Source organism: Dipodomys merriami, unplaced genomic scaffold (genome assembly GCF_024711535.1).
Source record: "Dipodomys merriami isolate MVZ:Mamm:240054 unplaced genomic scaffold, mDipMer1.0.p SCAF_4, whole genome shotgun sequence".
NCBI classification, from domain to species: domain Eukaryota; kingdom Metazoa; phylum Chordata; class Mammalia; order Rodentia; family Heteromyidae; genus Dipodomys; species Dipodomys merriami.
The window spans coordinates 42395700-42411388 of record NW_027205603.1 but is presented as its reverse complement, the minus strand read 5'-3'; the positions used below and the strand labels follow the sequence as shown (position 1 = coordinate 42411388).

Here is a 15689-nt window from a genome sequence, read left to right as displayed (position 1 = left end):
ACTGTGCTTCACACCCAGCAATACCTGAAAGTGTTTATGGAATTGTCCCCAAGTGAGTTCAAATGGTTACCAGAAAAAGATTTGGAGTAGATTTAAAAAAAAGATTTAACTAGATTTTTCTAGGCCTCTCAAGAATTCCATCTATTGGGGAGAATGATGGAAAGGGTGACACTGATCAGGATATATTTACTTATAAACTGAAGCTTTAAACTGAAACTTCTTTGTACACTACTTAGAGATAATGAAAAAATTCTATCTCTTACCTCAAAAATTTTAAGTTGGCATTTTTAGAATTTTAAATTTCTAGGAGTAAAAATATGAATATGAAAAATTAAGTAAATCTAATCACTTTGTTATTTTCTATGAGCCCATTTTGATGGCTATGTTCTGGTTCTTGATCAAATGATAGCTTTTGTGATCCTCGGACAGGGAAATGTGAGCTCACCTGGGTCCTGAGACAAGTGCTTTCAAACAGTTTCCTGATCCACTTGGATGTCTTGATCCCCTCCATTCAGGAAGATTTATTCCTTTTTATTTCCTATTTATTTCCTATTTATTCCACTCCTCTTCAGGTTAGTATTAGAATGCCTAGCTAGAGCAAGAAGACAAGAGGCAAATATAAAGGGGATCCAAATAGGGAAAGATGAAGTAAAACTCTTCCTCTTTGCAGATGACATAATCAACCTTGTATTTAAAGCACCACATGGACTCCGCTCCCAATCTGAAACTCTGGCAAAGTAGCAGGGTATAAAATTAACCCTCAAAAATCAATGGCTTTGGGGCTGGGAAGGTGGCTCAGTGGTAGAGTGCTTGCCTTGCATGCCTGAGGCCCTGGGTTCGATTCCTCAGCACCACATAAGCAAAAAGAAAAATGCCGGAAGTGGCGCTGTGGCTCAAGTGGTAGAGTGCTAGCCTTGAGCTGAAGAGCTGAGGGACAGTGCCCAGGCCCAGAATTCAGGCCCCACGACCGGACCCCAAAAAATAAAAAATAAAAAAAATCAATGGCTTTCCTGTATGCCAATAATGAGAAGAACGCAGCTGAAATTAGGAAAGCAACTCCTTTTGTAATAGTCCCACAAAAAATAAAATACCTAGGAATTAACTAAAGCAGTGAAGGACCTCTATGATGAAAACTTTAAAAGCCTGAAAAAGGAAATTAAAGCAGAACTAAGGAAGTAGAAAAACCTCCCATGCTCCTGGATAGGGAGGATTAACATTGTGAAAATGGCAATACTGCCAAGGGCTATCTACAAATTCAATGTGATACCTATCAATATCCCAACCTCATTCTTCAATGAAATAGAAGAGGCAATCCAAAAATTCATATGGAACAATAAAAGACCCCAAATAGCAAAAATAATCCTTAGCAGAAAGAACAGTGCTGGAGGAATAACAATACCAGACTTCATACTCTACTACAAAGCCATAGTAATCAAAACAGCTTGGTACTGGCACAAGAAACAGACCTGAAGAAAAAAATACCCAGAAATGAACCCACAGACCTATAGCCACCTAATCTTTGATAAGGGAGCCAAAAAAATAGAATGGAAGAAAGACAGTCTCTTCAGTAAATGGTGCTGGTAAAATTGGTTAAACACCTGTAGAAAACTAAGATTAGATCCTTTAATATCACCCTGCACCAGAATCAACTCCAAATGGATTAAAGATATAGAAATCAAAGCAGACACCCTTAAGACATTACAGGAAGGAATAGGAGAAACTCTAGGGCTCCTTGGCACAGGTTGAAATTTTCTTAATAAAGATCTAGAAACACAACAAATCAAAGAAAGGTTGGACAAATGGGATTGCATGAAACTGCAGAGCTTCTGCATGGCAAAGGACATAGCTAGTAAGATCAATAGAAAACCCACAGATTGGGAAATGATCTTCACTAACTATAGAACAGACAAGGGTATAATATCTAAAGTATACTTAGAACTCAAAAAATTAAATCCTCCATAAACCTCAAAGAAACAACCACCCCATCAACAAGTGGGCTAAAGACTTAAAGAGAGACTTCTCTGAAGAGGAAATAAGAATGGCCAATAGACACATGAAGAAATGCTCAACTTCTCTGTCCATAAAAGGAATACAAATCAAATCAACGAGATTCCACCTCACCCCAGTTAGAATGGATATAATAAAAAAATCTACTAACAACAGATGCTGGAGGAGATGTGGCCAAAAGGAACCCTACTGAATTGTTTTTGGGAGTGTAAATTTGTCCAGCCACTCTGGAAATTCGTATGGCGGTTCCTCAAAAGACTCCACATAGAGCTCCCCTATGACCCAGCAATCCCACTTGTGGGCATTTACCCAAATGATCACAAACAAAACCATACTAAAGCTACCAGCACAACTATGTTTATCGCAGCATTATTCACAATAGCTAACTTATGAAACCAACCCAGACGCCCCTCAGTAGATGAGTGGATCAAGAAAATGTGATATATACATACAATGGAATTCTATGTTTCCATCAGAAAGAACGACACTGTCCCATTTGTTAGGAAATGGAAAGACTTGGAAAAAATAATATTAAGTGAAGTAACCCAGTCCGAAAGAAATTTAGGTCCCATGGTTTCCATTATTCGCAATAAATAGTATACATATAGGTTAATCTTATCAGATGAGCTGAAAAGCTCAAAAGCCATGTACATATGACTATTTAAGATGATGCTAAGTGAAATGAACCCCAAGATATGGACACAAGAGGTCTGTCTTTATTGTTATTGTTTTAAACTTACCATGTAATTTTATTTTTATTTTTGTTGTTGTTTCCTTTGTATGTTCTTCCCCCTATGGTATATCCCCTGTTGTCACTGTACTTGATTTTGGTACCCTGCATCTTGTATACACATTTGTCTAATCTAGGGAGAGGAAGGAGAATAACAAAACGCTGAAACAAGGACACAGGATGACCCACTGCAACAAGGATACCCGCCGGACAGTATATTGGAAATGAACTTTACAACTTTGGGGGTGGGGTGGGGAGAAGTTTGGGAGGTGGGAGAGAGAAGGGATAGTGGGACAACAACAAGGGAAGGGGTAATGGTCAAAAAGTAATGTTCTCATTGCCTTACTCATGCCACTGTAACCCCTCTGTACAGCATCTTTACAATAAAATAAAATAAAAAAAGGTTTCTCCATTGACGATATGAATCTGGAATGCTGATTAGAAAAATACTAGCAATTGGAGGGTACTTGAGCAGCTGTGTCAATTCAGCTAAACCAGCCCCAAGGGCAATCTGACTTCAAGTTTCCTCATCTTCCTGCAATGACAGTGGCTCCTTCATTTTTTCTTTATCTTCTTTATCTTCCTGAGACTCCCCTTCCCTTCCCTTCCCTTCCCTTCCCTTCACTTCCCTTTGCTTCCTTTTTAAAAAAAATTGTTATTTTCTTATTGTCATTATAAAGATGATGTACCAATGAGTTATAGTTACATAAGTCAGGAAAAGTATACATTTCCTTTTGGACAATGTCACCCCTTCTCTTACTTTCTTCCAGTTTTTCCCTCCCATCCCTACCTTCAATTTGTGTAGTTCTTTTCCAACACAGTGTCTAGTGAGTACCACTGCTGCATTTGTTCACCCTGTGTCCCTTCATTTCTGTTGTTTCCCTTCATTTCAGTGACTTCCTCATTAACTAGCTTGGGTGTCTACTTTCCAAAATTTGCCTTTAGGTGGTTCCAGGATAAAGCTTGAACACTTATATTTAAAAATAAAACCAAAAGAAATCCAAAAGCTCTCTGGGTAATGCTCCAAGAGCACAACAGGTAGCAGTGGGGGAAAAAAGTCAAGTGTTTGAAGCCCCAATGTCAACATAAGCACTTAAGAAGTCATTGCCTGGGCTGAAGCATGGCATGCTTGCAGGAGGCCTGTGAAATTAAATAATGATTTGCACTTGTACGAAATCTTGCTGCATTTCACATTTCCCCCTCTGTCTTTTCAGCCATCATGTATGTCATGGGAGCACTTGGCCCTGCAGTTGGATATTTATTAGGTGGACTTCTTATTGGTTTTTATGTTGATCCCAGAAATCCTGTTCACCTTGACCAGAATGACCCTCGTTTTATTGGAAACTGGTAAGATTATGTGCTAAGTTTTGGATTTTACTTCTTACTAATGGTAGTTACCCTTTTATTTAATTTTTTTTCATTTAGAGATGTAAAGTAGCTAAAACTTACCTGAGAGTGGGCAGTATGTAGAAGAATAACTCTACCATCTTAGAACCTATGGATATGTTGCCTTCTATAGTAAAAGAGAGTTTACAGATGTAATCAAGTTAAGGATCTTAATGTGGGAATCAGCTAAGATTATTAACCAAAGGAAAGAAGTAGACAGGATGGCCAGAGTTAGACAAGGAGATATGTTGATTGAAGCAGGATTTGGAGTGATTTGCTTAAAAGATAGAGGAAGTGTCTCTGTGTGAAAATATGCAGGTGAACTCTAGAAGTGAGAAAGGTAAGAAAACAGGTTCTCCCCTAGCTAGAATATTCAGAAGTAATCCATCCCTGGCCATTCCATTGTTATTTGAGCCACTAAAGTGCATGGTTGTTATAGCAGCAACAGGAAACCAATACAGAGATAAAATACTGGTAGCAGTATCTTAATCCACATTCCCCAGGACTGGGCTATGTCCTTCATAGCAATGTGCAAGAAGGCGGCTGCTGTGGTCAGGATGGGATTTTCCTGGTTAATCCTATTTTTTATTTCCTTTTCATTGCCTTAAAAATGATTGTTCTCATTATTGTACTTGTATTTCTGTTTGACAATCTTCTCCCATGGTCCAGAACTCTAGCCCTACTTCTGCATTGCCACTCTCTTAGCAAATTTTTTTCTCTATTATTATTCTGTTTCTCAACATGTGACTTAGCTGTTTTCTCACTTTCTGAACTTTAATTATCTGCCAAATAAGTAATGTTTAGGATTCAGGAAGAGAACTTCAACTGTGGATATTATTCTCATATGAATAACAAAGGATGTGTGGGAGATCTGCATAGTCCTCGAGTATAGATTATTTCTTCATAATCACAAAAGCATGAGCTGAAAATATTAGTGTCCTAAGTTCACTTGACATTAATTTTTGGGGAAAAGATAATACTGCATATTATGGATTACAAATATCAAACAATTACTTTCTAAAGGGTTGCTTAGATAAAAAAGAGTTGCTTAGAATGCTTTTCCTGTTTTCTTCATTTTATTGTAGAAAAAGACCACACAACCATAAGATTGGTAGGAAAATGGTTAGTTCAGGTTTCTAAGCAGTTAGTAAATATGAATTAGGCTATGCAACACCTTTCATTCTTGTAAGTACTCCTCATTGAAACTGGAAGCATTAAGGTACAGATGAGTTTGGCTTGGTAAGATTTTTTAATCATATGAAAAAGAGTTACCCTGTCAGTGATGGGGAATGAACACAGGAGTTTTAAGTTCTTGACAGTGAAATTTTAACTGTTTTCTTTACAATTCTGAAATAAACCAGAGTAGGGATAGTTTTTTATGATAAAAAAATTAGATGAACTGGGAGAGAAAGAGAGGAAAGGGATAAGGTTCTTCAAAAAGAAATGTTCTCTTTACCTGACTTATGTAACTGTAATCACTTTGTACATCAGACCTTTGTAATAACAATAAAAAAGAAAATTAGATTATTAAAATATAGTTATGGATATCTAATGTATCTGTGTCCTAGTTAAATGTCCCGAGGATATGGTGGTGATAAGGGAACAATGGGAATGAAAGTAAGATGAGGAGAAATAACTGAAGGCCTGGCAGGGGAGTAGGAGCTTTAGTTCTATGAGTGCTTTGTGCTGACAAAACTTTTCTAGTAGACAGAACAATCCAACTGGTATCTCAGTGGAACTATTTGGAGTGTAGACCCTAAAGCTATATGTTCCCATTTCGCACCTAAATAGCATTGAATGGCTTTGGAAAAATGACTTCCACGTGCTTTCATTGTTTTGTAATACAAATGAGGTAGTTATAATGCCTTCTTGATTGGATTATAGTAAGGAATGACTGAGTCCATTTGTGGAGAGCTCTAAGTGGTTCCTGGACCTGCTTTTCAGGTGCTAAATCTACAGTCCTTTGAATTCAAACAATATATCCATTTTTTATAGCTCACTATTAGTTCTTTGTGTTTTTTTTTTTTTTTTTTCTGTTGGTCATGGGGCTTTAACTCAGGGCCTGGGTGCTGTGCCTGAGCTCTTTAGTTCAAGGCTAATGCTCTGCCACTTTGAGCCACAGCTCCACTTCCAGTTTTCTAGTGATTAATTGGAGATAAGAGCCTCATGGGACTTTCCTGCTTTGACTGGCTTTGAACGCTCCTCAAATCTCAGCCTTCTGATTAGTTAGGATTACAGGCATGAGCCATCAGCTCCCGGCTCAATATTAGTTCTATAAATGATAAAGAGCTGTATAATGTCTATTTAAAATTAGTTTGAAGCAAAGGAAGGGGTGACAGTGTCTAGGTTCTCATTACCTGATTTGTGAAATGGTAACCCTTCTGTATAGGAACTTAATAGTAAAAATAAAATTACATTAGAAATGAATTTGAATTTGGATTATTTAAGAGTCCTGTTTGTAAAAGCATCTTGAATAAAGGCATGGTTATTTGATACAATGCATTAAATAGATGCTGAAAGAGGGAGGGAAGAAAGAAAAGGAGGAAAGAAGAAAGAAGGAAGGAGAGAGGAAGAAAGGAACAATGTTAGTGTTTACTAGGTGCTTACTATGTATTGTTCATTATAATAAGAGCATTATAAACATTTATTTAAGCATTGTAGAGCCACCTGTAGTCACTACTATTATCCCCATTTTGCAGGTAAAGGAACTAATGCTCAGGGAGTTGAATTATTTGCCCAAAGCTTTTGTGTTAGAGAGTGCTAGGTTAAGAAATAGACTCCAGGGCAGAACTTTTTGCTACTGTCAGCAATGATTGCCCTTCATGAGTGTCCTGAATGACTCACAAAATGAATTTTGCTACTCTGGCCTTTCAATTTTAGCCATTGTCATCATACAACATACTTTCCTGTCCCACTCAGCTTTTACCATTGTCCTCTTCAGTTATATTCTCAGTATCCATCATGATCACATTTACTATCTATGTTTTAAACACTATAGTATTGGAAAATGTGGGCTTGCTTTGCTTTTGAAATGACTAGACTTTTATAGTATGGTTATATGTGTGCTATAATCTGTCCCCTTCTTCTGGGATGTGCTCTCACTTTGGTCTAATAAGACCATATGGTTAAGATTTGCATAAAATTTTAGATCAGTGGCTGTGGGGAGGCGGAGGAGTAAGGCTGAGAGCAGATCACTCAAAAGCAATTAATCAAAGCTAATTACCATGAATTAATTACAGATTTCGTAGCAGGCATTTCATTAGGTTCATTCTATATATCATGTTTAAATTAATTAATTAACTCAATTTTAATTAATTCTAGACTTCACTAATGACTTCTCACCCTTTTTTTGAGGTGGGAAAAGTCAAAGTGGAAAGGCATGATAGTTTCCCCCATGATCTTGTCATTAGTAAGTGATAAGGATGGGATACAAGCCAGAGCGTGTGTGAAACCACAGCTCATGCAACAGCCCCTCCATTCCATGGCCCACCACTCTTGGAGAGAGGATGTTGGATTTTAGGAAACTATTATAGGATGAAAGGAGAGATATTCCAGAATGATAAATGGAAATGGGTGGTACACTGACTGGCCAGAGCCTGGAAGCAGCCAAGTATTAAGGAATCTAGACAGATAATGACATAGCTATGATCCCAGCATACAGATGACCCCTCCCCCTGTTTTTAAAACATCCTATCTCTTTCACTTTATTCATCAATGTTTTCGAGTTATCTAGCCTGTACCAGGCACTAGGTTGGTAATAATGTTCTGAATAAATGAAATTGCTAGAAGTTTGTCCTTAGCAATCATCCCAAAGTAAAGCTCTTTTGTTATTATCTTAAACTTTTCATTTGGTATACTTTTATCTCATTGACAGTACCACATTGGATTATTACTGAATGGTTCTAGGAATCTTTTTTTCCCCCCCAACTAAACTGTGACCTTTGTTACCCTATGGCAATATTTAATAGAAAGACATTTAAAATGAGTTTTCATTTTGTAGTTGATTTATGTTCTTCCGGGGCTGAATTCATCATTCCTGGGCTGCCCACAAACTGGATATTACTAATAGGGACAGGTTGATACAGAGGCCAGAGCTGGAGTTTTATTAACATGGAATCCTTAAAGGCAGATTTGGAGTTGAGGAATCTTTGGAAGTTGCCACACTTTTAGATAGGCTCATAGACCTCTGCTTGCTCAGGAATGGCAAAGGATCTGAGAAATCGCCTTATGTGGAATCCTGTAGGTATGAAGCTCCAGGCCGTAACACATGGTCCAAGTAGAATTTAGGTTCTAGTCTCGGTAATCTCCATGAGCTCTCTGAGTTTACACAGCTCAGGCTCTACACTCAATGTTGGGAGTCTACATAGCTCAAAATCTAGGAAGTTTTCTGACACATTGATTTCCCCTCTTTGTGCTTTTATAGCATTCACAATCTATACCATGCTCTAATACACAATTGTATTCTTGCATTTCTTGGAGAATGTTTCTTGTATTTTAGCTTGGTTGTACCTATGTGACCAGTTCTTGAAAGCAAGAACAATTGTAAATGTTTTGGTAGCTCTCATACAGAGTTAAATATTGTGAAGACCAACTAGGAAGGGCCAAATATTCAAAAAATATTTGAATACCATCAGTAATGAAATTTCTTTCACTTTCTCTCTTCCCTTTCCCCCTTTGCTCCTTTCTCTCTCCCTTCCTTTCTCTTTGTTTTCTTTTCTCCCCTTCCCCACTAGTTTTTACATTTCTGGGTGTCCAACTCAGGGCCTTGTGCATGCTAAGCAAGTACTCTACCACTGAGCTATATCCCTGTCATCCCACCAATTAAGTTTAAAATAAATTTGACCTGGGATGGAGTATAACTTAGTGTCAGCGTACTAGCTTTGCATATACAATTCCCTGGTTCAATTGCTACCACCAAGACAAACAAACAAAATATATATAACATTAAATATTAATACCTCTAAGAAAAATGTCTATATTGATTCACACAGCATGTTATCAAGTGTTCATTATTTTTCTTTTAAGCTTCTTATAAAATCCACATTATAAGATAGCCAACTGATGTTAGCAGAACTGACAGGTAGCTACAGAAAAATACTTGAGTGGAATTCTAATCCGCTGCTGATTATATTATCTGTGATTATAGTAGTATAATTGCTGAGTGGATTTCCTAATCATACCACAGAAAGGGAAAAATACCTTTATTTTCTCAGTTTGGCCAATTTTTTCTTTTCTTTGTTGCTTTACAGTTGATGAAGGTAAAAAGATTTCTTTGGAGATTTTATTACCGCAAGCTTCTACTTTGCTAATTTGTTCTCAGTCAGCAAACAAAAGCTGTAAATGCTATTCACATTTCCCAATTTTTTAGGTGGAGTGGATTCCTCCTTTGTGCCTTTGCAATGTTTCTTGTGATATTCCCAATGTTTACTTTTCCAAAAAAGCTTCCACCTCGACACAAGAAAAAGAAGAAAAAAAAATTTTCCGTTGATGTTGTTAGTGATGATGATGTTAAGAAGGAGAAATCAAATGCAAATGAACAAGTGGACAAAAAAGTTTCTTCTATGGGATTTGGAAAGAATGTCAGAGGTAAAGTATACATCTTGAATAAATACATGCATGGTACTTTTGATTGGTGCTCCTCGAAGTGTGATGAAGGAGGCTCAGTGATAGAGTGCTTGCATAGCATACTCAAGGCCCCGGGTCCCATTCTCCAGCACTCAAGAGGAGAAGGTGTGGTTCTAAGCCTGTGCTCTTCACAAGAATCTTTTAGCAGACTAGATAAACACTGAAGTTGAGAGTGAAACTTGACAAGTCAGTGTGTATGTTGAATCTATTAATAATAATGAAAATCCGTTGAATCTAACCATAATAAAAAATAGGCTTATATTTTGCATGTCTTAAAAATAAATCTTCTAAGCTGGGCACTGGTGGCTCATGCCTGTAATCCTAGCTACTCAGGAGGCTGAGAGCTGAGGATTGCAGTTAAAAGCAAGCCTAGGCTCCAAGTAACCACCAGAAAACCAGAAGTGTCACTGTGGCTCAAAGTGGTAAAGCACTAGCCTTGAGCAAAAGAGCTCAGGAACAGTGCCCAGGCCCTAAATTCAAGCTCCATGACAAAAAAAAATTAAATAAAAATAAATAAATACATTTTCTAAAACTTCACTTTCTATTTGCCAAACTATTAGTCAATGATAGGTTGGTAATAGAAAAAGCAAAGGTCCTTTCCCTAGATAGTTTGTGAAGCAGCGATTTGGAGCATAAAGATACAGATATTTAGATGTATCATTTCTGGCAGTCAGTGATACCTGATGTGTGTGTGTGTGTGTGTGTGTGTGTGTGTGTGTGCGTGCGTGCACGTGTGTGTGCTAGTCCTAGTACTTGAACTCAGGGTACTTTACCTGAGCTTTTGTGCTCAAGGATTGTACTCTACCACTTGAGCCAAAGCTCCACTTCAGATCTTTAGTGGTTGATTGGAAAGTCTCACTTGGGCTGACTTGAAACCAGGATCTTCAGATCTCAGCCTCCTTAGTGGCTAGGATTACAGGTATAAGCCACTGACTCCCAGTTCAGAATTGATTTTTGCATAAATTATAAAGCATATATTAGTCAAGATAGATATTCAGAATTGATTTTTGCATAAATTATAAAGCATATATTAGTCAAGATAGATATTCAGAATTGATTTTTGCATAAATTATAAAGCATGTATTAGTCAAGATATTCAGAATTGATTTTTACATAAATTATAAGGCATGTATTAGTCAAGATAGATATTCAGAATTGATTTTTACATAAATGATAAGGCATGTATTAGTCAAGGTAGATAAGCTTTATCCAGGCATAGTATCCTCTATTTCTTTCTTTTCTTTTTTCTTTTTTTATTATTAACAATAAGACTGAAGAAAAAACTTTACATTACTAATTTATTTCAGGTTTGTCCCTATAGACTAAAAAGAACCATAATTAAATTGGACTATTCAATGAGAATTAGAATTCTAACTATTTCTAAGTTTTTCCAAATCATTTCAATAAGTTTTTAAAAGGCTATATTCATTGAAAGCAAGGGGAGTGACATTTTACTGAAAGTGCTTCTTGCCGCTTAAATTTTGTCCTTTCCTTCCAAGTACTTTGTATCTGGGGATACCAGAATCTTTTCTAATAAAGTAAAGGCTTCTCCAGATGCTGGTGTGGCCCAAGCCTCTTCAGTGTGGATCAGTGTTCATTTTTCATAGCTGTATTGTAGACCCTTATGTCTGTTGTCACAGACATGTCTTTTTAAATGGCATAGTTGAAGCAAAGTTGATGTTAAGGAATTTAAAACATACATCTTAATTTATTGAGAGTACAAAGTAAAGTCAAAGAGAGAGCTACAAGTTTGGGTAAAATTAAATTATGTATTTTGTAGCTTAGGAGTAGATGCCTTCACTATGAAATATATGAATTGGGTAGTCAGAAAATGGGAGAGATGTGGGGCACTGGTGGCTCATGCCTGTAATCCCAGCTACTCAGGAGGATTGAGGTTTAAAGCCAGCCCAGGCAGGAAATTCTGAGACTCTTACCTCCAATTAACCACCAGAAAACCAGAAGTGATGCTTTGGCTCAAGTGGTAGAGTGCTAGCCTTAAGCTGAAGAGCTGAGGGCCAGTTCCTAGGTCCAGAGTTCAAGCCCCATGACTGACTAGAGAGAGAGAGAGAGAGAGAGAGAGAGAGAGAGGGAGAGAGAGAGAGAGAGAGAGAGAGAGAGAGAGAGAGAGAGAGAGAGAGAGAGAGAGAGAGAGAGAGAGAGAGAGAGAAATCCATATCAAGTATTAATATCAAGTATTAAAAGTCTAGACAACTGTTGACAGAACTGTTTTTGTATCTTTTGTATATTACCTTCTCCCTTCCTGACACTTCTGAAATGCCCAAATAAATTACTTGACCTTGAATCCTTGTCTCAGATTCTGATTCTGGGGGAACCCACATTTAGACATGCAATTTCAAAAATAGTCAAAAACTGCCACAGAATTTATAAATGAATTTTGGAAGTTTAATCTATACACTATGTTTTCAATCTATACACCTTGTAACTTCTGGGAACTATTCAATCTTTTTACTGCTGGATTTGATAGTACAAGATATTTTCTTTAGGGAGGGGAAATTATTTTAAGATATGATCTTGTTATGAAGTCTAACTAAGCTGGCCTGAAACTGGTGGACTTCCAGCCTCTGCCTCCTGTCTGGTGGGATTTACAGGCATGCTTCACCACCTCTGGCAGGATATTTTCTTTAAAAGGAAAGAATAGGAAGAGTCATTGAACAGTGATGGGTAGCTGGTTTACATGATCAGTTCCGACTTGATTTTGTTAGTATTTCTTAGAAATTATCCTGTCCCCTTGATATGATGTCTGATCACCTTCACGTGGTTAAAACTCCAGTTGGGACAACATAGCTGATTTGTTTTATTACTTTCACATGTACTGAATTTCTTTCTTTCCTTCCTTCCTTCCTTTCTTCCTTCCTTCCTTCCTTTCTTCCTTCCTTTCTTCCTTTCTTCCTTCCTTCCTTCCTTCCTTTCTTCCTTCCTTTCTTTCTTTCCTTCCTTTCTTCCTTCCCTCCTTCCTTCCCTCCTTCCTTCCTTCCTTCCTTCCTTCCTTCCTTCCTTCCTTCCTTCCTTCTTGCTTCTTTCTTCTTTCTTTCTTTCTTTCTTTCTTTTTCTTTCTTTCTTTCTTTCTTTCTTTCTTTCTTTCTTTCTTTCTTTCTTTCTTTCTTTCTTTCTTTCTTTCTTTCTTTCTTTCTTCTCCCTTCTTTCTTTCTTTTTCTTTCTTTTGGCTTGAACTCATAGCTGTGCACTGTTCCTGAGTTTCTTTTGCTCAAGGCTAGCCCTCTACCACTTGGACCACAGAGCCACTTCCAGCTTTTTCTATTTATGTGGTACTGAGGAATCAAACCCAGGGCTTCATGCATGTTAGGAAAGCACTCTACCACTAAGCCACATTCCCAGCTCCTGAATTCTTTTAAAATAATTTTTTATTGTGGTTAAGTAATTACATAAATTTCACAGTATTGTGAGATAGTGATACTTAGTTAAAGTCACAAACACATTCTAACCTTCCTGAGGCAAATTGTCATTAACATGGTCTATAAAGTTTCTGAATTCTATGAGCTTTGACAACACAACTATTTCCTCCACATGGGGTGATATGTACATTTCTTTCCTTTTGTTTAGTGTCAGCTGTTCCATTTTTTCCTCTCATTCCCTCTCTCCCATCACTGCCCTTGAGTTGCTTAGTTTTCATCAATGTCCAGTGCAGCTGAGGCCCAGTTCCTGAATTCTTTTTTTTTTTTTTGTCAGTCATGGGGCCTGAACTCTGGGCCTGGGCACTGTCCTTCAGCTCTTCAGCTCAAGGCTAGCGCTCTACCACTTGAGCCACAGCGCCACTTTTTTTTCGGCTTTTTTTTTTTCTGCTTATGTGGTGATGAGGAATCGAACCCAGGGCCTCATGCATACAAGGCAAGCGCTCTACCACTGAGCCACCTTCCCAGCCTAATTCCCCCCTGAATTCTTAAGTGGATCAAAACTGTAACTTTTTATTGTTAAAGAGAAATGTTATTTTTAATGTGATTGCATTAAAAACCTTCCACCAAAAATATCCCAAATACTACTAATGATACTGGGATATTTGAAATTGATTCATATTTATTCTACACATTGGTTTCTTTTAGAGTATTCAGTACCGACCTTCTAGAAGGAAGTGATGAACTAATTTTTTTTTTTAAAGGACAGATGAAATCCCTAGGTATTACTCCGCCACTGATAGGATTTATTTTATGATGCTGAGATTCCTAAGCTCTTTCTGATTTCATCCTGAGTTAAATCTGAGTTTGGGTGCCAAAGTCTCTTTTTTCCTTCTGGTTTTTGGAGTAGGGCTTCTTATTATCTTATTTAATACGTAAAATATTGACACTATTATTAGCTTTTTTTTTAAAGGAGGAGGTAGTGATTGACAGCAGTGATTGACAGTCCTTGAAAGGACAATGATTTGGACTATCCAGATTATACCTTTTGTGCTTGTTTTGTTTTGAGATAGGACTTGCTATGTTGCTCAAGATGGTTTACAGCCCTGGGACCTAAGGAATCCTGCTTCAGCTTCCAAGTAGCTGACACTATAGGTGTGGATCACTGCACCTGGCTAGAATTCTTTTGCTGAGAATGCCGTGAGAAGTTTCTCTGAACTTTCTACTGTTTAATACTGCATTTAATGACAGACACTTGGAAGATCTGACTCAGTGTTTCCAGATTCTTCTTATAAATTATTCAGGGACAGGCTGTTTTAAAACACCACAAAGAGTAAAGTCAAATTCTCAGTGTATCTGCATTACCTTTCCATAAAGAGGATTAACATCGATTCCATAAAAATCTTAAAAATAAAAACAAACACTTAAAATATTTAAATGGATCAATTTTCCTTTGGTTTGAGGTCCAGTATTTTAAAGCTTTTTGATAGTGTGTGTGTGTGTGTGTGTGTGTGTGTGTGTGTGTGTGTGTGTGTGTGTGTGTGTGTGTGTGTGTGTGTGTGTGTGTGTGTGTGTGTGTGTGTGTGTGTGTGTGTGCTGATCCTAGGTCTTGAACTTAAGGGCTGGCTTTTGATTTAAGGCTAGTGCTATACCACTTGAACCATAGCTCTACTTCTGGGTACTTTTAGTGGCTAATTGAAGATAAGAGTCTCATGGACTTTCCTGTATAGGCTGACTTCGAACCATGATTCTCAGGTCTCAGCCTCTTGAGTTCCTAGTATTACAGGCATGAGCCATTGACCCATGACTTTATTCTAATTTTTATTATTACTGTTTTTGAAACATGGTCTGGCTATGTAGCCCGGGCTGTGGGCTATGTAGCCCACCTCCACTTCCCAGGGGCTGGAATTACAAGTATGTTCTGCTATAACTGATTTTTGCCTCACAAATTTAATCAGACATCTTTCTATACAGCAAACTTTTGGTGGATATTAATTATTAAAATGTCTTTATCCACTTTTAATCTTTCATCATTATTAATCTAGCAGAAAGCATGTGCTTTTTTTCTGCTAGACTTGTATGTTGAGTGAAATGTGTTTATAATCTTCACTAAAGAGCCTAATTACTTTGAAGTGATCAATTGAGTTTAAAGAAATTGCTGAAAGTTTCAAGTTTGTATTTTTTTTTCATCAAAAGATAATGTTAGCACCACTAAATTTGGAAGGTTATTTATTCTTGTAAAAGTTCCCATATTCTAGGCTAAGGTGAAATGAATGAGCCATGGTTTACCCTCAGAGCTTAAAGACTTCACTCAGGGACACAAGGTCAGACAGAAACCTATTAAGGACATAGAAAGAGGGCCGACCCAGGGGTGTGGAGGAGCAGGGGCAGGTGAGAAGGCATTTGGTTGAGGAATCAGGTGGGGTTACATGGAGCAGGGAACTTGAGGTGAATCTTGTAGAGATGGAGCGGCAGGAGCATTCCAGACAAAGCAAAGGACGTGGGTAGGCCTAAAATAGTTTATTGTGCTGGCATGTTGAATATGTCCCTCAGAGCAGAGGAAAGGTTAA

The 15689-nt window shown here is 37.6% G+C and overlaps 1 protein-coding gene across 1 annotated transcript in view; it reads left to right on the top strand.

Moving 5' to 3' along the window:
• Slco5a1 (solute carrier organic anion transporter family member 5A1) overlaps nucleotides 1-15689 on the top strand; it is a 125892-nt gene that overhangs the window by 49742 nt on the left and 60461 nt on the right. Inside the window, exons 2-3 of the mRNA XM_069990896.1 lie at nucleotides 3952-4084; nucleotides 9492-9709. Coding sequence (XP_069846997.1) covers nucleotides 3952-4084; nucleotides 9492-9709 — 351 coding nt within the window. The remainder of the gene's footprint in view (nucleotides 1-3951; nucleotides 4085-9491; nucleotides 9710-15689) is intronic.